The following is a 25748-nucleotide window of genomic DNA, read 5'->3' as shown; positions in this document are numbered from 1 at the left end:
TATGATTGTTTGATAGGAATGTTTGCAGGACCAACAAAAGATGTTAATCGAGGACCATGTTCTGTGATTAGACAATAAAAGCAGGATGAACAGCAACCCACTTTGCTTATGTAATGCAAATGTTTCCAAATGAAACAGGATGTTCCCAAAACAAACAAACAAACAAGCAAAAACATTTCACCGTTTGAATCGGCTTCATCTCTGCCAGTCCTTTGGGAATTTGCTGCTGGCTCTTATGTAGATAGTGTTTAAACATGAGGTATAATTTGTTTTGGGTATATCAAACGGGCAATCTTTCATTTTTGTTAATCTTAGATTTGGCATAAGCGCTTTATTAAGTTTCAGAACTTTATGTACATTTAAATTAAATCCTGCACTAACTAGAGTGCTGCTTTTCTACATTTGACTGAACTGTTTGCTTGTGTTTATTTCCTATTTTACTTCTTGTACTGTTATAATTGCTATTGTGTGTATGTATATATATATATATATATATATATATATATATATATATATATATATATATATATATATATATATATATATATATATATATATAGTATTGAGAGAGTCCGATAGTGATTTCGACTTCAGTGAAAGTTACATTAATATGCATAATATGCATATTAATGTAACTTTCACTGAAGTCGAAATCACTATCGGACTCTCTCAATACAATATCTTTATGAGTGAGTGAGTCAGTTTTTACTTTAAACAATATCTTACAAGATGCAACTGACAAATGCATTGACTAGCGCTGTCATGAGAATGTCTTTGTGATTGACCTGAAGAATATCAGCTAGATGCAGGTAATACACTCAATCTCTAGGTAATGCACTAGTCGATCTCTCTCATAATACTCTACATATTAAGGTGATGATACACGTGGCAACTTTTTGAGCAATGTTGCTGGGCAATGTTGCCGTCAACAGGCAACCTGATGAGACACAGGGCAACTAATTAGGCCAACGAACAGTTGGCAGCAACTAATCAGAGAGGAGCAAATCTATCGCCAACACAATAAATACTTTATTGTAAACACTTGTTAGGCACTTTATTTCAACTTTTCAAATATTTTCTTCATTTTAATCTAAAAAAAAAAAAAAGCTTTTCCAGTCTGATTTGTGATAGGAAAAGTGAGAAGAGCGAGTTTGGCAAAAGGCGGATTCGAACCAACATAGATCGCGTCAAAAGCTACATTCATATGCCATACGCCCTACAGCCTATGCTATTACAAATGTTAAACAGGTCCAAGGTTTTTAATATTTAACTGAAAACATTTGATAGCTTAATAACAGCTTACACTCATTACATTGGACAATTGTTGGTATTTTAAACAAAGTGCCCAAGCAACACTGCCCGGCAACATTGCTCAGAAAGTTGCCCCATGTATCATCACCTTTACAATGAGTTTCGATGAAGTACTCAACGTTCCTTCTTTGCTAGTTCTAAAGTGATATTTTAGAATTAGTAACAGAGGCTCAAAATTTCCTCAAAAAAAGAGGGGTTTTAAAGACACTACATTGTTGTTTCTTATTTATTTACACACTTGTGTAACTCACACTCATAGCCGTGTGATATGGCTGCTCATTTGTGTGCTTGTGTGTGTATGTGTATGTGTATGTGTATATATGTATGTGTATGTGTATATATGTGTGTGTATGTGTATGTGTATATATATATATATATATATATATATATATATATATATATATATATATATATATATATATATATATATATATATATATATATATATATATATAACAAAATGTGTGTGTTGACTTGATAATAATATAATTTTAATATTAATATTTAATTGTGGTCATGGCCAACATAAATACAGCTGAAAAGAATTATGATTACATGAGACAATTATGATTTAAAAAAATTTCTTTGGAATAACGAATTAATCGTTCACAATAAGATCTGGAATGTGTGCTGAAAAAAAATCAACAGGGTCAATTTTGAGTTCATGCTGACTTGAAACTCTACTTACAAGGAGCAGGAAGATGGTATCACTGTATGAACATGGCATTGCTGATAAATGTTGCAGAACAGCTGTTTGGGCTTGTTATGATATGGGGCATGCGATACTGCCATGAATATCTGCTTCTTCAAAGTACTGAACATTACAGGACAAAAAATAACATGGTGCCTGTGTGCAGCGTCAGCCAAATCCAATGATAAAATACAGCTCAGGGTGTGACCTCTGGACTCTGCTCATATCAAACAGTGAGATGTGACTTAATGATCCAAATGTTCGGCTGCTGTTCTGACACCTTCAATGTGGAACACATCTGCAAATGAATTAACAACACTGGGGTCAGAGGTTAAAGTATTTAATCACACTGTGCCCGTGGGGCTAGAGCCATGGCCTCCATCAATTTAAATGCCTCATCGTCATGACGACAGCACCACAGGGCACAGGCTCAGGGGTCAACAGAGAGGCGTCTGATGGCCATCTCGTGAAATATTGACCCCTGCGAGAAACGGGATTCACGGAACTTGAATGGCATGAACGTGATGGAACAGGACGTGGTGTCATAAAGGGGGGAAGGAAATGCGAATGTGAAGAGGATGTGACTGTAGTTAACATGCGGTTGTGTTGATAAACAGCATCTGTGGTTGATCACAGTATATATGCAACAGTGCAAAGCTGCTCCAAACAACTGCTACTACTGGATTGGGTCTCATCTTGGAAAGAAAAATTATGAATACAATCTCTTTAATATCTCTACTGTTTCTCAGGACACCAATGACATTTCAAAACTTGTGAATTTATCTTGTGCGCAAATTTGGAATATCACATAAAACATTTGCAAATAAAGCACTGTTTCCATCCAAAATTGTTACTTCCTGATAAACTGGCTCTGACCAAAGAATAATAGAATTTGCTGCAGTAGAAGCCACTGTATATCATAATTTTCATATTTAATAAATTACTTGCGCCTCTGAGAGTGCAGATGAAACATAATAAATGCTGTTCTGTTATCTTTCATTCAGATGTGTGGTGTTCGTGAACAAAATCATGTGCTTCTGGGGGGAAATTATACCGAATTACTTTAATGACAGACTTTGCTCAGGCATTTCAGAATGACCAAAACAACATTTAAGATGCTGTGCAACTGGTTGGTCCAGTAATGTCGGTCCATCGAAAAGTCACGTCTTTTTTGATGCACATAAAGGAATTTATTCGATAAAATGTTTCTATCGTAGTTTCAAATTGCATAAAAAAATGTACCGACTCAGTTAAGCACATACGTTTTTTATGCACATTTTTAAATTTTTTGCGCATCTTGACGCTTTCATCCAGCAGGTTTTATGCGATATCACAAAATGTGCATAAATATAAGTGGATTGAAACAGCTATTGAGACCAAATGGAGAGTTTTTAATACCAAAAAAAAGTCAGATAATGAAAAAATATTCAAGAATTTTCTTATGAAATTCTTACAAGATCAAATTATGTTTTTCCATTCTTATTTCAATCGTGACAAATCTCAGAATAGATTTCAAATGTTATTGAATATGATCTGCTATGCTTCTGCTTCTGTTGATTATAACTGCTAATAGATACACAGACACATTGCTGTGAGCATGTAAGATATGCTGCTGCAACATGAATAGAAATACATAAATCCTGTTGCAGATCTAGGCAGGTGGAGCTGGGGGAGGTGGAGGGTTTCAGAGGTACTCTGATAGCCAACTGCAGGACTACAAACATTAAAACAGATTATATTTAAATGTTGAGCAAGCAATCTCTGGCTGCAGGATCAGCAGTGGCCAGTCAGCTTGTGCCATGCAGTAATGATGTGATTGCTTGCAGATACCAATCAGTCTGCGCCCTCTAGAGTTTTATGACTGAATTAGATATTTATCCAAAGGAATATACCATATGAGACATGACGAGATGTAAATGAAATAAAAATACAATAAAATAATATATAATAAATGAACAAAAATGTATATAATATAAATCAATAAATAACCGTTTGATATGCGTCTCTTTCAAATCTTAAAAGTCACTGCTCCATCAGAGTTGAAATTCTCAAAAATTGAAACTCTGAAACATCTTTAGCACATCTGCACATCAAGATGTCTCAGCATAATCTAAGAAAACACCTTCTGCTGGCAAACAACACATCCAGTGCACCTATCATAACATCTAACCCTGAGAACTGTGCGTCTTCTTCCAAAAGACAGTTTGAGGAAAAACAGACAGCTTATTTCTTTTGGTCAGCAGGTTCACTTGAGTATTACGACCAGGTGCTGAAACAAAAGACACCTTCAGCTTAAAGCCCCCCATGTTGATTTACTTCTGAGGTAAATAAATAAAGAGACATGAGTATGTGCTCTTCTTACGATAGAAGCAGCAGAGAAAGTGTGGTGTGCTCTGGTTCCACAAGTTTACATATTTACAGATAAGCACCGTGGCAAAACTAGGCATGTGTTTGGCCTGGCATGTGCAACCAGAAACAGAGGGAGAAAACAAACCAAGAGGGAACTGGAAGGCAAGAGAGCAGAGCAGAGCAGCAGTTGGCTTTGTCTTGGAAAAAAAAAAAAACAGATGCAGTAGCTGCAATACCAGAAACATTTCCAAGTCTGGAGGTCTAATCGCGTTGACCCCTCTTCTCTCTCACTCTTTACACCCCTGAGCAGTTGTTTTCTGCTGCAGTTGCTCTGTTGCGGTAGACTGCAGTGTTATTTACTTTCCAGATTCACTATCTTAATTGTCAGAAAATAAACATTTTACACATTACATAGAAAAAGTGGCACATAATACAGTATTAGTGTGCATTTACACTCCAAGAAGTAATGCACAGATCTATTTTGACATACAGTATCAGATAGTTTTGTCCCATTCGTTGCCATCAATCATCTAATTTTTGGCTTCAATCCCGCATTTAAAGGTGCCCTAGAATTAAAAATTGAATTTATTTTGGCATAGTTAAATACAAAGAGTTCAGTACATGGAAATGACATACAGTGAGTCTCAAACACCGTTGTTTCCTCCTTTATATAAATCTAATTTTTTTAAAAGACCTCCGACAAACAGGCGAATCTCAACATAACACCAACTGTAACGTAAAAGTCGGGGTGTACGCCCCCAATATTTGCATATGCCAACTCATGTTCAAGCATTAGACAAGGGCAGGACGTCTGGATGTGCACAGCTGAATCATCAGACTAGGTAAGCAAGCAAGGACAACAGCGAAAAATGGCAGATGTAGCGATAATAACTGACATGATCCATGATATCATGTTATTTTTAGTGATATTTGTAAATTGCATTTCTAAATGTTTCGTTAGCATGTTGCTAATGTACTGTTAAATGTGGTTAAAGTTACCATAGTTTCTTACTGTATTCACAGAGACCAGACTGTCGTTATTTTCATTTTTTTAAACACTTGCAGTCTGTATAATTCATAAACACAACTTCATTCTTTATAAATCTCTCTGACAGTGTGTAATGTTAGCTTTAGCCACGCAGCATAGCCTCAAACTCAAAAAAAATCAATTGAAAACATCCAAATAAAAACCATACTTACGCGATTAGACATGCTGCATGACGAACACTTTGTAAAGAATAGTTTTGAGGGTTATATTTGCAGTGTGAACTTTGTTTATGCTGTTAAAGGCAAACACGAGCTCCGTGGGCGGGGAGCGTGAGCAGTTAAAGGGGCCACAGCCTAAATCGGCTCATATTTAATGATGCCCCAAAATAGGCAGTTAAAAAAATAAATAAATAAATGGGGTATTTTGAGCTGAAACTTCACAGACACATTCGGGGGACACCTTAAACTGATATTACATCTTTTAAAAAGACGTTCTACGGCACCTTTAAATACAGTTGTCAATTACTGTAGTTGTTTATTAATAGTATGAATTGGACTAAAATGTGCCTAAACTAAAGTGAGGCCATACGTTCTTTACTGGCATCTATGGTTCCACGAGGAACCTTTAACATTCATGGAACCATTCAATTACACAAAAGTTTATTTAGTGTAAAAGGGTTCTTCACACTAAGAAGGAAAATCACTAAAAAAAGTTCTTTTAAGAAACCAAAAATGTTTCTTCTGGGATCGCTGCAAAGACCCCCTTTTGGAACCTTTGTTTAAAGAGTGTAAAGTAAGAATTCATAATTGTGTAGAACACAGTGAGCAAGCTGAACAAAACCCCAGCGTTTTGAGCTGAATGAGCCACTAACTTAAACACCTCGGATTGATCATTTCGCACACGCTCTGAACTGTGATTGGCCACAATGCTCAAAATGCTACAAAAAATGTTGTAAATAGAAACCTTTGATGGTCTTCACATAGCACTTGCACAAATATGCACACAAGTGTTAAAAAAGCAGCCACCTACCAGCTGCTATAGTCGTGACGAAAAAGGGGTGTGAAACTGGCTTACTGTCTTTATAAGTGAAACTTTTAACATTATCACATAATACACAGGTGTGAGTCTCGAAATGTCCCTTTTAAACAGCAACTTACAGTAGCACCTCAATGCGAGTCAAGCTTGTATTCGCTTACCAGTAACCATAGCATCAGGGACCAAAGTAATATCAAATATGGTGACGTCAATAAAAGTGAAAAGTATTATTACTTTTGATACGACAAGAGATCAATCGAGCGGCGATCCGTCAAATCTTCATTAACTGACAGCAGCTTTTATTTCTGGGTGGAGAGCGGAGCATTTGAGTTGTGCGTAGAACACAATACTGATGGTAACAGCTCTGGTGGAGAACAGTGATGATCAAAAACCTACAGATGACACACAGCTCATATCTCCATCGCTGTAAGTTATCGAAATCACATGTGAAAACCTGCAACGCAGTAGTGTGCAGCGCAGAATGGCTCACTGAATGATGTGACAGACAAATAGTTGTCGAGTCCACGTCGGTTCAGTTTACACAGCGCACGTTTTTCTGAGAATGCGGTTGTGAGTCCTGAAAATTTACAGGTGAAAATAACTGAATTGTGTATGAACGTAACTGTATTAAGGACTCAAAAACTCGGACTGACAACCGTATTCTGCTGCTGTGTGAATGTGGCCAGTATGTGTTTGAGCTACAAATCTTTTAAGTACACTGCCACAACAGCTGGTCCTACTGTTTGAGAAATGTGATCAATGCTACAGGCGTCAGACGTTTTAAAGTCAGACCTGTGGGCCTTTGGAGAAATGCAGAATGATGGATGAACATCATTCTTCATATCTCGTCTCCCCCTCCTAAACACTTTGCTCTCATTGACATTGTCTCTTTCTACCCTGGAATGTTGTTCAGTCCTTGATAAAGGGACGTCCTCTCCTCTTCCCATACCCTGTTTTTTTTCTTCTTTTTTTTTTTATGTGTGGCACCCTGGAGCGCTAACCGCAGATTAGGGGAAATGGGTGCAGGAGAGCAAGATAGCTGCCAGAGGGCCCAGCAGGGTGATTTTAGTGACGAGTGAAGATTGGGTTTCAAAGTGGTTGAGAAATGCTACAGAGACGAGGTCTACGGTGAACACCGGGAAAAAGACAGGGGCGTAGAGCCGTGGCTCATGTGTTATGGCTCTGAGCAGAAAAGAGAGGCCATTTAGTGGCCATTTTACCGATGATGGAATGGCAGGTACCACCTCAGCACCTGCATTTTTAGACAGGCAGAGAAGGTCATACAATCTCTCTGTACCCCTGGGTGGTCTCTGTGGTCATGACATAATGTGACACTGTTTGTGAGGTCTAGAAGGCTCCCTTTGGCATTCGTTTTGGACCTAAAATTCTTTTCCATGCAACTACTAACACTAACATTACTAATCTTAAAACATCCTGGATATAAAAAGTTAACAAGGAGGTCTATAACACTTGGATAAAAATATCTCTTAGCATTCCCATTCATCTCAATAGCAGTTGCTAGGCTGCTGCAGGATTCCAGATTGTATTGTTCCAGATGTACAATACCGGTGAAAAGTTTGGGGTTGGTTTTTTATGTTTTTGAAAGAATTCTCTTAAAGGGTTGGTTCACCCAAAAATGAAAGTACTCACCCACGTATCATTCCACACCTGTAATACCTTTGTTCATCTTCGGAGCACAAAGTAAGATATTTTTGATGAAATCTGAGGGTATCTGATCCACACATAGGTAGCAACGTCATTGCACCATTTGACATCCAGAAAGGTAGTTAAAAATATGGTTAAAATAGTCAACATGACTACAGTGGTTCAACCTTAATGTTATGAAGCGACTTTTTGTGTGCAAAAAACAAAACAAAAATACTGACTTTATTCAACATTTTGAATCGTTGTCATATGTAATGAACTCAGTGCAGGCTTCCTTGTTTATGTCCAAATGCCAGCTTATTATTGGCCGGATCCTTTGTCAGCATCACATGGATGCGACGTGCTGCTCACGTGTTTAGCTTCGTCCAATACTGAGTTGGCGTTCGGATGTAAACAAGGACGCCTGCACTACGTATGACAGCGGTTCAAATTGTTGAATAAAGTTGCTGTTTTTGTTTTGTTTTTTGCGCACAAAAATACTTCATAACATTAAGGTTGAACCACTGTAGTTACGTTGACTATTTTAACCATGCTTTCAACTACCTTTCTGGACTTCAAAAGGTGCAATGATGTTGCTGCCTATGTGTGGATCATTATAAATGTCTTTGCTGTCACTTTGAATCAATTAAATGTGTTCTTGCTGAAAAAAAAAAAAAAAAACTAAATACTAACCAAGAATCATAACTTGTTTCTTGTTGTCTCATTAGAAGTACAAACAACCCTTCAGAAAACATGGTGCCAGCATTCATTCAAAAACCGGATAGGTAATGAATTACACTGTTATAGCTTTTTTAGGAGCTTTTGATGTTAACTCACGGGGAGATGCCACAGACTCTCCAGAACCTTCACAACCGTCCTCATCATCACATTCTCCACTGCTCTCCCCACTGCCTGTGTCATCCCAGGATTCCCTGTGTCCCACACCAGGCATGACCTCTTGAATCTCCTGAAAGCAAAAATAAAATCACATCACATTATTATTAATCAGTATAAAATGTATGTGTATTACAATAATGTGTGGGAACAAACAGATGATGATAATCTGTTGTTGTTATAATAATAATAATAATAATAATAATAATAATAATAATAACAACAACATTAAAGGTGCCCTAGAATTAAAAATTGAATTCACCTTGGCATAGTTGAATAACAAGAGTTCAGTACATGGAAATTACATACAGTGAGTCTCAAACACCATTGTTTCCTCCTTCTTATATAAATCTCATTTGTTTAAAAGACCTCCAAAGAAGAGGCGAATCTCAACATAACACCAACTGTTACATAACAAATGTATACATCCAAATAAATACCATACTTACGCGATTAGACATGCTGCATGATGAACACTTTGTAAAGATCCATTTTGAGGGTTATATTAGCTGTGTGAACTTTGTTTATGCTGTTTAAGGCAGTCACGAGCTTCGGGGGCGGGGGAGAATGAGAATTTAAAGGGGCCGCAGCCTGAATCGGTGCATATTTAATGATGCCCCCCCATTAAAATGAATTAAAAAAAAATCTATGGGGTATTTTAAGCTGAAACTTCACAGACACATTCAGGGGGCACCTTAGACTTATATTACATCTTTTGAAAACACGTTTCTACGGCACCTTTAATACAGAAAGGGTGTGTATATGCACACATTACCCTTCAAAAGTTTGGAGTCAGTTATATTTTTTTTCTGAAATAAACAACTTTATTCAGCACGGATTGTATTAAATTGATCAAAATTAAGGACATTATAATGTTACAAAATATTTCTATTTCAGATAAATGCTGTTTTTTTACTTTCATCAAAGAATCCTGAAAAAAATGCATCATGTTTCCACAAAAATCTTAAGCAGCACAACTGTTTATGAATAATAATCAGAAATGTTTCTTGAGTAGCTAATCAGCATATTAGAATGATTTCTGAAAGACCATGTGACACTGAGGATTGGTATAATGATGCAGAAAATTCAGCTTTGCAACACCAGAATAAAATTACAAAATATATTAAAATAAAAAAGATATATTAAAATAAAAAAAAATTGAAATAATATTTTTAACAAAATGACTGTTTTTACTGTATTTTTGGTCAAATAAACGCAGCCTTGAAAACCATATATTATATACGATTTTTAAAGTCTTATCTTTTGAACAGTTGTGTATGTAGTAAATAAAATTTCTGAAAAGAAAAAAAACAGAAACATGTTAATGCCATGGTATGTTTTGATGATGGAAATTCAAATATGTTGAGCTCAATTAACAGAAGGTTTTTCATTTTGGACATTGCTTTGAATTGTTGCTGCACTTATTAGCTCTCTACGAGACAGCTGGTAGTACTCTACAGCGAAGCTAGTGTATAAGCTAGGTTAACCACTTAAAAATGAGGTTAAAAATATAGCTAAGTTAACCGACAGGTCTGACCCAGGCACATCTGTGAACAGAGGGAGTTTGGCATTTCTAAATCAAGCCCTGGACACCTCAGGCCAGAGATGCTCCACAGGTCGGATGAAACTGGTTTACTATAGCACAAGTAAAGATATTTTTAACCTACACACAAACTGTACACACAGTGGAGTTCAAAATCTGGGATTTGTCATTTCAACGTGGAAATAAAGTTTTACATTTTTCACTCAACTTTTCATTCAAATTATATATATATATATAAAATAAAAAAAAAATACATCATAGAGGCAATTTCACTAGTGGAATCAGACTTTTGGACCCCACTATAGGCCTACATCCAGTCAAATCCACTGCCATGATTAATCTTTCCACTGACATTTCACTCTAGATTTTCCTTCCCGATTTTGAGCATAGTTAAGAAAAGCATTTGATTTTAATCTTTCACTACCTGCTGAGGACTAAATGTCACAACATACACGCTATATACAATTCCTTGAAAGTCACTTTGCACAGAAGTGCCCACTGGAGAAATAAATGTCAATGTAAAGGTCAAACTCACATGACCCTTTAACTTTTGAGTCAGCACTATCAGGAGCGGGCAGACTGCACACGCTCACTGTGACCTTTCACCCCCTGCCCAAGGCTTACGAGTCAGCTAGAGACGTGAAGCTATAGATAAATATAGCAGGTTGGCCATAGCTAGACAGACAGATAAATATATAGATGATATTAATGGACAGTAATGACAACGGCTCCACACACATGGCTCAGCCCTCACTGCTGGGATTTCTAACTTTGTCCTGACAAAGCACATGGATGCCTTTCAAAAACAGTCATGTCCAGATTGACGCAAACACAGAAGATGATTCGTAACCTTGATGGGCACTCTGGAGAAAGTGTTTAAAACACTGCAAATGCACCAACATGCACACACTTAAACCTTTTCTGTTTCTTATTAATGACCTCATATGGAAGCACTGATTTCATTAATATTTTTTAGGTCAGACTGTTTTAGGTTTTATCCAGTTTGATCAAGTTGCAAAGACAAAAACCAATGCAGTAACTTTTCCTAATACACATGAGTGTGTCATGTAGCTGCATTTCCCATGTGTACCACTGTTGTTATTGTTAAAGGTACACTATGTAACTTTTTTTTTTTTCAAAATGAACAAAATTTAAATAATGAGGCAATACACTGTAAATCCTTCCAAGACGGGTTTGATTTTTGCTGGGAAATTGCATACATATTGTACGTCACTCACACATGCATGTCGCGCCATACCTGTAAACAGAGAAAAGTTGCTCTGGCTACTTTGACGCATGTATGGTCTGGGAGTGGCATAGGTTAGTTGTCACAATGAGCGAGAAAGGTTGACATAGAGCACACCAGATCTCGAACCTATCACCTGTTTTTAAAAAAAAATGCTAAAAAGCGGAGAGTCTGCTGGAAAAAAAGAGAATGCAACAGAACTCGTAATAAAACAAGAATCAACATTGGCTTGGATTTTCTTGAAATGATGTAAAAGTGACACTGAGATTGTGTTTTTATTACTCAGTGGGTGGGTAAGATATTTCATTGAACAGATAAATTGCCATATGTAGCTCTTTATCACACTTCTTTGTAAAGCATCATTTCATTATGATTGTTGATGTGCTGGAATTTATTTTCAAGGAAGTACCATGTCTTTTAATGGGTATAGCTACAGTAACATCAGTCAGCTTGAGATCCTTTCCATCTAAACGGGATATACTGTATCTCTCAAGCCTTATAGTGAATGTTTTATGAGCAGTAGGATAATCTCTCACTCTCTCCCTCTGTTTTTTTTCTTTTTTTTTTTCTTCCATCTTTATCCGCAGTCACACAGAGCTGAAACACAACCAAAACAATGTTCTTCTGCAAAATGCATACAGAGGGCCACTAGAGGGCCAAAAGTGACATAGTGTACCTTTAATTAAACTATCAAACTAAAAAACTATATATAAAACTATATAGACTAAAAATAATTTTTATTAACTTAAATAAAGCTGAAATAAAATACACTATAAATTTTAGATGAAAAACTTAATGAAAATTAGAAATGTTGCCATGTTGCCAACTGAAATAAAATAATTTAAGTTGAAGCACTAAAATTAAAACTAAATAGATGTATTAAAAAAAACTAAATCTAATAAAAATGACAAAAGCACATAATACAATTATTTAAAACAAACAAAAAAATGAAATCAAAATATTAATAAATACTGTAATAGTATATATATTTTGTGAGAGTTTGAGGACTCTCTACATCAGTGCATTGCATATTGTTTACATTCATGTACAGTAGATGAGTGGATCTCAACTGGTTTTGCTTCAGGACTCAGATTTCAAGTTGTGGCAGTACTATAACTGTTAAAGGGTTAGTTCACCCAAGAACTCTTAGTTGTCCGAGTACTAAGTTGGTGTTCTCACAGAGAACTGGGAAGCGCTGCACTGTGTCTACAACGTAAACAGCGTAGAATAATGACAAGGAAGAGAAGAAATTGTTGAATAAAGTCGTTATTTTTCTTTTTCTGTTTTGTTTTGGACACAAAATATTCTCGTATTCACAACATTAAGGTTGAACCACTGTAGTCACATGGACTAACTTAATGTTTTTCCTGGGCCTTGAAAGTGGTAATTAAATTGCTGTCTATGGAAGGATCAGAAAGCTCTCGGATTTCATCAAAAAATATCTTAATTTGTGTTCCGAAGATGAACGTAGGTCTTACGGGTTTGGAACGAAATGAGGGGGAGTAATTAATTACAGAATTTTCATTTTTGGGTGAACTAACCCATTAATCATACAAAATGTGCATAAAATGTCCATAAAATCAGAAACACAATAATATTACCATAAACTGCATAAGCCCAACAATATGCAAAATTATTTGCATGACAGGCGATTTACAACCTTTATAAAAAAAAAAAAAAAGGTTTGTTTACTTTATTTTTCACCAAGTATGATTATATGGTTAGTGGTCTTTTGCATTTACCACCCATTATTTTCCCCACTGATGTCCATGCCATTATTAGAAAAACCCAATGACCCTTTTGTGGATCATGCCCCACCAGTTGAGAACCACCAGTATAGAGCTTGAGCATACAAATTGCAGGTAAAAGCCTTCTCATAATGCTTCCTCTGAAACTCCCGGTCATGATGACAAATGCTTTTCAGGATCCTCATGCCAGATCTATTCCTGTCTGCTAATCTATTTTATTGGTAGGTACATAGTACTCCTGCATTGAGAACATGCCCTGCCGCACTATCAATAGACTCAGCCCGATACAGATACACACCTCCTCGCCCTTAGCATAATGCAACACATAATGGAAACATATCATGGAAAATAAGATTTTCTCTGATCTATGGAAATATTAGAGTTGGATGTACTATACAGAGACAAACTCTAACACACTGCACCACCAGCATACCCGATTTAGGGGAACTGATTATGATTTCACACAATCAAGAAGTGTGCAACACAGAACTATATAACACAGAGTTTCCTAGCTGTGTGACAGAATAACTTTTGTTAACCAAACAGAGAAGAATGAGTGGCTGTTCACACATGTCTTGCATTTTATTTTTAAAGAATCCTAAACAGAAAGTCCCCAAACAAAGCTTAAGTTCTCAATACAAACAATTTCTTCAAAAATTCCTCTTTATCGGACTATTACAGCCATGACTAATTACCTGATATAACACAGCTGCTGTCTAAAAGAAAATGCTGTTTCTCAAACAACTAAGAATTTATCCAATTAAAGGCACAGAACAGATTTAAAGTCAACAATGATATTTGTATTAAAATCATTGTAATTACCCCTGATATAACACTAGGGGTGTGAATTGTCACTGGTCTCAGATTCAGTTCCCCTCCCTCCACCATTTTACGCTAGCTTGAGAAGTGCTTATGCGACGAGTGACATCAGAGAAACGTCCGTAGGCTATAAACCATTATGGTCCATTGCTGCATCAATGCAGAATCGTCCATGTCTGCATCGTGATTAATTTCAACACCCCTATATAATACTATAGTATTTGCTGAAGAAATGCAGACACAGGGTTCCCAGTAAATATGAAATGGTATGTAATTCAATGTTTTAATAATAACCAAACTATTCAGAGATACTCTATTCAGTTTAATTCAACTTTATTTACACCTACAGTATTTGCTTTGATTTATGTAAAGCAAAAACATTGCCTGTTCTTCTCAAGTTTGCTCGATTCAGTCAGAACTATGAGCAATGTGACCATATGACCGCCCATATCAAACATCAATATGAACAAGTCTGTGCTTGCCAATCATTTACATACACAGAAGTTTTAAAGACAGAAAAAAGGTCAGAAGAGGGCAAAAAATTGTAATTCAAAATTAAAATCAAACATGCATGTGCCTTTAAATGCAAATAAGCTGCTGCTCCCCGCCCCCTTTCCATGATCAGAGCTCCTGTCTGCATCGGATACTCTGCCAAAAACTAACAAGACATCTGCTTGGTTTTGATTATCATCTATATTGTGAACATGCTTGCGGGCAGTGTAGTTCTTCTTCATCATGATAGTTTATTATCTGCATGCATTTTAAAGCTATATCAATTTAAACTTCGGTTACACTTCAGACCTCATGTACAAAACCTGAAAACTTCTCCAAGCCCCAAATCAGCCTCAGACTCCAGAGGGTTAAGGGGGATTTTTAGGGCAGGGCTCGTCAACTGGCCTGCCAATCATCTCCATCCGGCCCGCGGCACCCCAATCTCCCTCCTCCTCTTTTCCTGGCGGTGCAGCTAAATTTCGTTAGATACGTTGCCGTAGTGGCGCCTGCAGCTGTACAGCTATATACACACTGTTCGTAACATGTACGCTCCTCCGACTGACCTGAGAAACGTTTTCTCTGAGAATATATCAGCAGTTACTATATGTGTCCTGTATTTCTCAGGACCGCTCTGTCACCGAATCATCTGTGGTTGTTTCTTGGTCAGTAACAACAAATACAGAACAAATAGCGCTGTTTTCAGGTCTTTCACTAGTTTACTTTGAACTACGCAGCACGGCTTAGTGAATAATGGAGCGAAAACTTAAAGGAGCTGCATTTATTCCTGGTCACCATTATTAAACAGCGTTGCGACATCCAGTGAGAGAAGCATTTCAATTCGACACACACCTCTCGGTTACAAACTACAAATCACTCAATGATTAAACTAGTTTCACTCGATGATTGAAACAGCTTCAACATTCCCAAAAAGAGGAAAACAGGAGAAACATGCCATGAATGAAAATAGAACTTTTAAATTTAGACTTTTAAATCTCAAAATCACCACCCTTACAAACATTTACCATGAATGAACTATAGTAATTTACCATGGTTTGTGGAAATGTGGAATATTTATAATGAATACTATGTTATAGGCATTTATATTGCAATATACAGTGGGTACGGAAAGTATTCAGAATCCCTTAAATTTTTCACTCTTTGTTATATTGCAGCCATTTGCTAAAATCATTTAAGTTCATTTTTTTCCCTCATTAATGTACACACAGCACCCTATATTGACAGAAAAACACAGAATTGTTGACATTTTTGCAGATTTAATAAAAAAGAAAAAATGAATTATCACATGGTCCTAAGTATTCAGACCCTTTGCTGTGACAATATATTTAACTCAGGTGCTGTCCATTTCTTCTGATCATTCTTGAGATGGTTCTACACCTTCATTTGAGTCCAGCTGTGTTTGATTATACTGATTGGACTTGATTAGGAAAGCCACACACCTGTCTATATAAGACCTTACAGCTCACAGTGCATGTCAGAGCAAATGAGAATCATGAGGTCAAAGGAACTGCCTGAAGAGCTCAGAGACAGAATTGTGGCAAGAGACAGAATTGTGGCAAGGCACAGATCTGGCCAAGGTTACAAAAAAATTTCTGCTGCACTTAAGGTTCCTAAGAGCACAGTGGCCTCCATAATGCTTAAATGGAAGATGTTTGGGACGACCAGAACCGTTCCTACAGCTGGCCGCCCGGCCAAACTGAGCTATCGGGTGAGAAGAGCCTTGGTGAGAGAGGTAAAGAAGAACCCAAAGATCCCAACAGTGAAGCATGGTGGTGGCAGCATCATGCTGTGGGGGTGTTTTTCAGCTGCAGGGACAGAACGACTGGTTGCAATTGAAGGAAAGATGAATGCAGCCAAGTACAGGGATATCCTGGACGAAAACCTTCTCCAGAGTGCTCAGGACCTCAGACCTCAGACAACAACTCCGTGACTGTTCTTGAATGGCCCAGCCAGAGCCTTGACTTAAACCCAATTGAGCATCTCTGGAGAGACCTAAAATGGCTGTCCACCAACGTTTAACATCCAACCTGACAGAACTGGAGAGGATCTGCAAGGAGGAATGGCAGAGGATCCCCAAATCCAGGTGTGAAAAACTTGTTGCATCTTTCCCAAAAAGACTCATGGCTGTATTAGTTCAAAAGGATGCTTCTACTAAATACTGAGCAAAGGGTCTGAATACTTAGGACCATGTGATATTTCAGTTTTTCTTTTTTAATAAATCTGCAAAAATGTTAACAATTCTGTGTTTTTCTGTCAATATGGGGTGCTGTGTGTACATTAATGAGGAAAAAAAAGAACTTAAATGATTTTAGCAAGTGCTGCAATATAACAAAAAGTGAAATATTCAAGGGGGTCTGAATACTTTCCGTACCCACTGTATTTATTAGGTGGGTAGGGGAATATATAATTCATGTCTTTGTTAAGGTGTATTTTGTTCCTGTATTTAGATGTTTTTATAGGCCTATATAACACATCATAATATAATATAATATAATTTGACAGTGTTAGTGAGTAGCAATGTTTGGTTTTACATATGGTTACCAAGTCTCATTGTGAGAATATTTTCATCTAAGCCTAATAATTAATAAAACATTTTTTACCAATAAGACCCCCCGGCGCACCTCAACTTTTTGATTTGATAATCCGTCCCTCGAATGTAACTATTTGAAGAGCCCTGGTTTAGGAGATTTAAAAAAAGGAGGTGGATTTTTATCATCATAGGGTGGTTGTGTACACACACTGCCAACACACATTTATGTTCAAACACTATGTAAAAGTGAATTTTGCATAATAGGTCCCCTTTAAAGGTACAATTTGTGATATTTTTTTCCGCTAGAGGTCACTAGAAGCCTATTCAAAACAAAGGCGTAGTTTGATGACGCCAAGTTTTAGAGCGGAAACTTGGGACATGTGGTCTCCATCTCAACGGACGGTGCAAAAGAATAGGGATTGGAGTCTGGAAGAACTCATGTTCGTGGATGCGATTATTAACGTTACTGTAGTATGAAGCAGAGCAGGACCGAGGGTTGCGGGAGCTGAACGAGGAGCTGGAGCAATTGATCAACACACGCCTCACGAGCAGCGGGGCTTTTATTATGACACAGTCGCCGGCGCCGCTTCCGCTTTTCCGGTCATGAGTTTACCGGAGCTGTCCTTGTCGGCAGAACCAGCGGCAGATGGTAAACAGTAATTATGTTCCATAAATAAGTAACACAATCCACCATAAAACGTTCAAGAAGTAAATAAGGAACTGCTTGAAGCAAGCTAGTGGTTTGCTGGACGCTAGACTCTACTTCCGCATTTGTCCAGGGCACTGTTGTCATGTGGTTTCTACGTCAGTAAAGGCGGTAACAAAGGGTAACTGACGTCATTGACAGGCGACTGCACTGCCCCGTGTCACTGTTTAGAATGGGAATTTTCTCATGATTTACAATTAGTTGAAAACATTAGAGATATTGTTAGTAATAAACTGGACAAAATATATAACACTAGCTTAGTGGTTTTTGGATATTTTACTGCAAAAATTTTACATATTGTACCTTTAAAACGCTTGCAAAACTGTAGATTATGACCTTTTAAATGGTACTCTGACATAGTATAAATGGAATTTTACAGAAACCTTTCCTACAAAATACATGATTAAATGTTCTAAATGAACAACTATTAAAGTTTATATAAACATATTTCCTCATCTGCACTTTCTGTTACTCCATTAGGTCCAATAAAAGTCAACCACTGCTTATAAACAAGTCTCAGAAAAGAGTATTTTTGATCAAAGCCCTTATAGACCAATTAACCTTGCAATCATGCAAAGTAGTCAAATGAATAATTTAATTACATATGCATGTGTTAATGGACTGGCTGGCAGTGTCGTGACTGAGTCAGCAAACCTGTGGAGATCTCAACCAATATGGACAGTCTCTAAAACACATTAAATAGAAAGTGTTCTGAACTCAGTTCCCACTAAAGCTCTCTAATTACAGACACTATAAAGAATTAATTAAAGAATGAAAGACTGCAGTGACCATGGTTACAGCTTATTAACTGGCTGAAGGCCCAGTTATCTTGGCCTCTCTTTATCTATAATTCTGTGAATGACAAAGAAACACATTATTGGAACAAGAACTGCCAAGGTTGACACTTTAGACTGAGATTAATTAAATACGTTTAAACTTCAGAAATTGAAAGACGAGTAAAAATTATTGTTTATGGCAATAAACATATGAGCTTAACTTTCTGAACCTGGAATAGATCAAGATTTGATTCTTAGGGAACATTTGGACTTTAGATAACAGTCTCGGCCAACAAAGTTAATTGAAATTGTGCTAGGAGATCTAAATTATTACAGAACTAAATATCAACCAACTTAGGACCAAGATTTACAGCCCACTTAGAATGGCCACCCTGTTGAGTAGAGCTGTGCAAACTGGGAAATCACATGGGACATCTAACACACTCTATATACTGAATAAGGCTGAGATTATAATGGGAGTTCAATATGCAACTAAAATTCATTGCCTGTGTGTGTCCCTCTCTTCCTGTCCGCAAACTATCAGAGCCAGAATTCACGTCCTCAGAGAGCAACAATCACAGCTAGACCAGACATCTGCTCGAAGATGTTTCCAAATTGAGTTCGGACAGCCTCCAGGTTAAATATTGCAATGGAGAACGTTCCTGCAAATGTCACTATTGATACAAGTTCATGTGAACATCTAAATAAACATCTACATACAACACTGAAAAAAAAAATATTTTCATAAAATGTATATGTTATCCAAGCAAAATATCTAAACTTTCAAAATCTTTAAAAATAATGTAATTTAAATCTCATAAAATTGTTACATTTATGCTTAAAACAAGAATAAAACAAAATGTTGTTCAAAATATACAGTACACTACCATTCATAAGTGGGTTGGTATTATTTTTTTATGCCCCTAAATGGACATGGTGGTGGGGGAAAAAAATGAGATGGGAGAAAATATAACAACTTTTGCGTTCCCCTGAGAAATGTTGCGTTCTCTCTTGGTGGTTTTAAAACATATATATATATATATATATATATATATATATATATATATATATATATATATATATATGTTTTAAAAATGTAATTTATTGCTGTGATGCAAAGCTGAATTTTCAGCGTCATTACTCCAGGCTTCAGTGTCACATGATCCTTCAGAAATCATTCTAGCCCTCTACTGCACACATGCTGGGCACTCAGGGCAACGTTGTGCGACAATGGTACAGAATCATAGAGAAAATTATCATCAAAATCAAAAACTTTTTCAAAAAAATTCAAGAAATCATTAAGTAAAAAGGGAAAATCACTTGAAAGACAATGATATATTGAATTTGATACATGTATATGTCTGTATCATAGTGTGCTATGCCATATAATGTACTTCATGTAATAAGATTTCACTCCGTATGAAACTTCAAAAATCAGTTCTTCTCTGCTGTGAAATAGTGTATGTTACAATTTTTTTCACATCACTTTGGGTGTTCCTGCACACCCAGGAACCTTGCATCTTCCCTTCTTATAATACATTATGGCCAATGTGAGTTATTGTCCAAAACATCCTGGAAAAGTACCCCTTATTGCACAACGTTGCCCTGAGGCAATGAAAAGAAAAACTGAATTTCTGAGCATGCAAAATAAAAAAAATAAATAAAACCTGAAAAAAAGGCTTCTCTATACCTTCATACACACACACATATTTACAGTTCATGTCATTTTAAATAAGATTACAAAAGCAAATAATATTGCCTTCTTCTCACACCATGTGCTCCTGTGACCATGTATCAGAACAGGACGTCCCTTTAAATGGTGCTTGATAGTGCCTCCCACATCTTACTGGACTGTTGTTTGGTACTTTCTCGACCTTTCTAATTGGTTGTAATCATTTAAAGAAAAATGAACAAAACATAGGGCTTAAGAAAACTTTCCATTGCCCGAGGGCAACGCTGTGCTGTAGAGGGCTAATATGCTGATTTGCTACTCTAAAAACATTTCTTATTATTATGAATATTGAAAATGGTTGTGCTGATTAATGTTTTTGTGGGAGCCTTGTTTTTTTTTTTCAGAATTAAAAAGAACAGCCTTTATTTGAAATAGAAATCTTTTATAACAATGTAAAAGTTTTTACTGTCACGTTTGATCAGTTTAATGCATCCTTACTGAAAAAAAAAAAAAAAAGTAAATTTATCTTGTGGTAGATGTTTAGATATTTGTACTCTGAAATGAGGAAAAAAAAAAAATACTGATTACGATAATTTTTCTTGTATCTTGAATAGTTTTACACTGCATATCTGACTGGTTAAAAATACCTATAAACAAAGCTGTACAAACTGTACATTAAACACTAAGATGTCGGAGATATAGCCTAGCAGATAAGGCGTGTTCTCCAAAATGAGCAGCGGTACTCATGGGTGATATGAATTCAGCTTGTCAATTCCTGATCCCGTTTCTGCCCCCTTCTTCTATTCCCTGTGTCCATGAATAAAATGGGAAAAACCCAAAAAAGCAAAAAAGCAAAAAAAAAAAAGCAAACAAACCACCAAGCTGTATGCCAATATTGGCTTCGCACAGTATTTTACTTTCAGTGTGGGCAGCGGACAGAGAGAGAGAGGAAACAAATGCTTGACGCTGGACAAAAAAAAAAAAAAAAAAAAAAAACACGAAATCTGATCCGACTGTTCAGACTTTCCAAAACTGATTTTAATCGGATTTCAAACCACATACAGATGTGGTTTGGATCAGAGTTGTAAACATCAATTCTCATGTTTTGCTTTGGTTTTTTGTTGTTCAGACTACAATATATAAAAAAAATCTGATTTTTACTGCCTGTCTGAACAAACTCAATGTAAAATATCTTGTTTGTCCAGCTTTTAAATGATTGTCATATTTAATGTTCTAAAATAATTAATCTGTAAGCTCAGAGAGGTTCCGAGACTGGATGTATGATGATGGAAATAATGTCTCTCATTTCCACTGCGGAATCATCCAATAACAAATCAGGTACTTACTCTGTAAATGTTTTCAAAGCACTAACTCCTAAAAATATACAATAACCCACTCTAAACAGAAACCTTAAAAGACCTCAGACGCTCACACACACACACAGGTCCAGTGGAATGTACAAGATTAAATTCCTTCCCATGTGCCCTAAACTTTCTATTCACGGCAAAGCCCAAGTTTCCAGAGTGACCGCTCCTCTCCTAAGAGCAGGTCGAGGTGTGTGTGTGTGTGTGTGTGTGTGTGTATGTGTAAGTGGCTAATAGTTCATGCTGGTTTGTTCAACAAACCCCAGCAGGGCTCAAGAAAACACATTCCAGGAGTTAATGACCAAAATGAGGATAAAATATTACATATTTACCACACCCTGGCATCCAGTGAGGGAACGAGAGAGAGGGAGTAAAAAGGAAGAGAGACAGACAGAAGGAGGGAGAGAGAGAGAGAAAGTGATCGGGTTTATAAATCTGTGTGAGAGCAGGACAATAGCTCACTAGAGAGCTGACAAACATGCAAGAAGACATTCTTAAGACATTAAAGGGCAACAGAGCAGCAGTGTGTGCATGTGTGAGGCCAAGCTTTCTTTCTCACGACTCCCTGAAGAGGGTTTTTGCTGCTTAGGTTGAGCTCTGCGCTCTCATGAATGCACACACACACACTGGTAGGGTGTGTGTAGTTGACAGTCCCACCCTCACACAGCCAGACTCCATCACCTCATGAGGACCAGTACAAGAGACTGCTGACAGAGAGATGGAAAGAGAAAGAGACAGACATAATAATGGAGAGACAGACAGATAGACAGACAAAGGTTACATAGACAGAGAGAGAGAAACAGACTAGTAATAAATTAATACAGCCTTGGTGAGCAAGAAAGAAAGAAAGAAAGAAAGAAAGAAAGAAAGAAAGAAAGAAAGAAAGAAAGAAAGAAAGAAAGAAAGAAAGAAAGAAAGAAAGAAAGAAAGAAAGAAAGAAAGAAAGAAAGAAAGAAAGAAAGAAAGAAAGAAAGAAAGAAAGAAAGAAAGAAAGAAAGAAAGAAAGAAAGAAAGAAAGAAAGAAAGAAAGAAAGAAAGAAAGAAAGAAAGAAAGAAAGAAAGAAAGAAAGAAAGAAAGAAAGAAAGAAAGAAAGAAAGAAAGAAAGAAAGAAAGGGTGAAAAAAGTGAAAGAAAGAAAAAGCAAGAGCGAGTGAAAGAGTGAGTGAAAGAAAGAGTGAGCGAAAGAAATAAAAAGCGAGAGAGCAAAAGCAAGCAAGCAAGAAAGAAAGAAAGCGAAAGAAAAAGTGGGAGTGAGCAAAAGAAAGCGAAAGAAAGAAAGCAAGAAAGAAAGTGCAAGTAAAAATAAAGAGCGAGCAAAAGAGAAAGCAAGAAAGAAAGAGGAGTGACAAACATCAGTCTCTTTTCTCTCTCTCTTTCAGGAGCATTCCTTCACTCTGAGCTTCATGTCTCCAGTGCTCATGTCAGTGACATCCACTCCTGAAGGAAAAGGGATTTCACAGACATTAGAGCGCCGGGCAAACGCGCTCATATTTTCCGTGGACGCAAAGGACGTGCTGCTTGAATGGAGTTGTTTGGGAGTGGTTTCACAAGCAGCTTTATGAAATATTGTCCATTGAACAGTAAAAGAACCTGATAAAACACTGTCAGGAGCGGACAGTGGGCCATCAGAGGCCTGTAAGAGCTGAACATCAGCCATTAAATCTACATTATTATCTAAGAATCACATAGAATAAAGCTGTATGGAATAAACAAGAATAACAAGAGAAAAATATAGCTGCAAGCAGCAATTACGGGGCCAAGCACAAAAACGGCACAAGAAGCCAGCCAACATGGCCGTGAGCATCAGACCAACAGCAGCAGTGAGCAATTAGAAAAAAAAGTTATTAGCATTTTTGTCAAGTTTGTTATAACTTTTGAGCACGAGGTGGCGCTGGTCCGAAACGTCTCAGGCTGCTTCAGGGCATTGTCCTGATGACCCATACCAAATTAATGAATTTTGGTCAAACCCATCAGAAGTTATAAGCAAAAATAGCCATTTTTCATATCTCCACTCCAGTAGGTGGCGCTGCGCCGAAACACTGTATGATGCCTCAGGTCATGCTTGTGATGACACGTACCAAGTTTGGTCTGAATATGTCAAAGCATTGTAGAGATACAGCTTCAAGAGTAATTTTTGCATCATCTCTCAAATTCTTTGCTCCGGTATACGAAAACGGTTTGACTTATCAACTTGAAATCCATAACTTTTTGTCGGCATGGTCTGAAGATGATACGGTTCAATTTTGGTGAAAATCGGAGCAAAGGTCTAGGAGGAGTTTGAAAAAGTAGGTTTTTAAAGAAAAACAATATGGCGGACAGGAAGTTCAGCTGAATATGGCAAATTTGATATCTATGTTCTCAGCATGACCCAAGGAATCTATTGAGACCAGTTTCATTACAATCGGTAGATATTATCAAAAGTTATTAGCATTTTTGTCAATTTTGTTATAACTTTTGACCACAAAATGGTGCTGGTCCGAAACTTCTCAGGCTCCTTCAGGGCATTGTCCTGATGAACCATACCAAATTTATGAATTTTGGTCAAACCCATCAGAAGTTATAAGCAAAAACAGCCATTTTTCATATCTCCACTCCAGTAGGTGGCGGTGTGCTGAAACATTGTATGATGCCTCAGGTCATGCTTGTGATGACACATACCAAGTTTGGTCTGAATATGATAAAGCATTGCAGAGATACAGCTTCAAGAGTCATTTTTGCATCATGCCTCAAATTCGTTGCTCTGGTATACGAAAACGGTTTGACTTATCGACTTGAAATCCATAACTTTTTGTCAGCATGGTCTGAAGATGATACGGTTCGATTTTGGTGAAAATCGGAGCAACGGTCTAGGAGGAGTTCGAAAAAGTAGGTTTTTAAAGAAAAACAATATGGCGGACAGGAAGTTCAGCTGACTATGGAAAGTTTGATATCTATGTTCTCAGCATGACCCAAGGAATCTACTGAAAACAGTTTCATTACAATCGGTTAATATAGTCAAAAGTTATTAGCATTTTTGTAAATTTTGTTATAACTTTTGACCACAAAATGGTAACTGGTCCTAAACTTGGTATGCTCCTTCAGGGCATTGTGCTGATGACCCATACCGAGTTTCATAACGATACGCTAATGCGTTCGTAAAATACAGCATTTTAGCACCAAATTTAAAATGGCCGACGGCCAAAATGTCCAATATGGGAAAATTGGATATCATTCGACTCGGCATGATTCCCCGAATCCAACGAGACCAAATTCATGATTTTTGGCCAAACCCATCAGAAGTTATAAGTAAAAATAGCCATTTTTCATATCTCCGCACCACTAGGTGGCGCTGCGCCGAAACGCTGCATGTTGCCTCAGGTCATGCTTGTGATGACAGTTACCAAGTTTGGTCTGAATACGATAAAGCGTTGCGGAGATACAGCCTTATGTCTATTTTCGCAAGCACTACGTACAATTCGTTTGCGTGTTTTTCGAAAACGGTTTGAGAAATCAACTTGAATTCCATAACATTTTGTCGGCATGGTCTGAAGATGATCTGGTTCAATTTTCGTGAAAATTGGAGTAACGGCCTAGGAGGAGTTCGAAAAAGTAGGTTTTGAGAATAATTCAAAATGGCGGAAAAATTTTCATGACGGAAAATGACGTCATATGGTGCAATCGATTCGTCTTGACCCAAGGAATCAGAGGAAAAAAGAATTTTGTTTCTAGCCCTTATGGTTCAAAAGTTATTAACATAAACATAAGTGCAACTTTGGACAGCTGATGGCGCTAGAGGGATTGAGTTAGAGACTCCAAATTTGCTATGGACAAAGGTCAGACTGTCCTCTAACTGTGTGCCAAATTTCACAACTTTCCCGCAAGCGGTTCTATGGGCTGCCATAGACTTCAAGAGCGGAAGAAGAAACGGAAGAATAATAATAAG

General features: G+C 37.1%; 1 protein-coding gene across 2 annotated transcripts in view; it reads right to left on the bottom strand.

Annotated features, from left to right (window-relative positions):
• gpc5c (glypican 5c) overlaps nt 1–25748 on the bottom strand; it is a 170279-nt gene that overhangs the window by 28787 nt on the left and 115744 nt on the right. For both annotated transcript variants that reach the window (XM_067363461.1, XM_067363462.1), the window contains one exon: nt 8856–8985. In XM_067363461.1, coding sequence (XP_067219562.1) covers nt 8856–8985 — 130 coding nt within the window. The remainder of the gene's footprint in view (nt 1–8855; nt 8986–25748) is intronic.

This window comes from Chanodichthys erythropterus, chromosome 16, assembly GCF_024489055.1.
Source record: "Chanodichthys erythropterus isolate Z2021 chromosome 16, ASM2448905v1, whole genome shotgun sequence".
NCBI lineage: Eukaryota > Metazoa > Chordata > Actinopteri > Cypriniformes > Xenocyprididae > Chanodichthys > Chanodichthys erythropterus.
The sequence above is the reverse complement of the archived record's forward strand: the minus strand, read 5'-3'. Positions and strand labels throughout refer to the sequence as shown.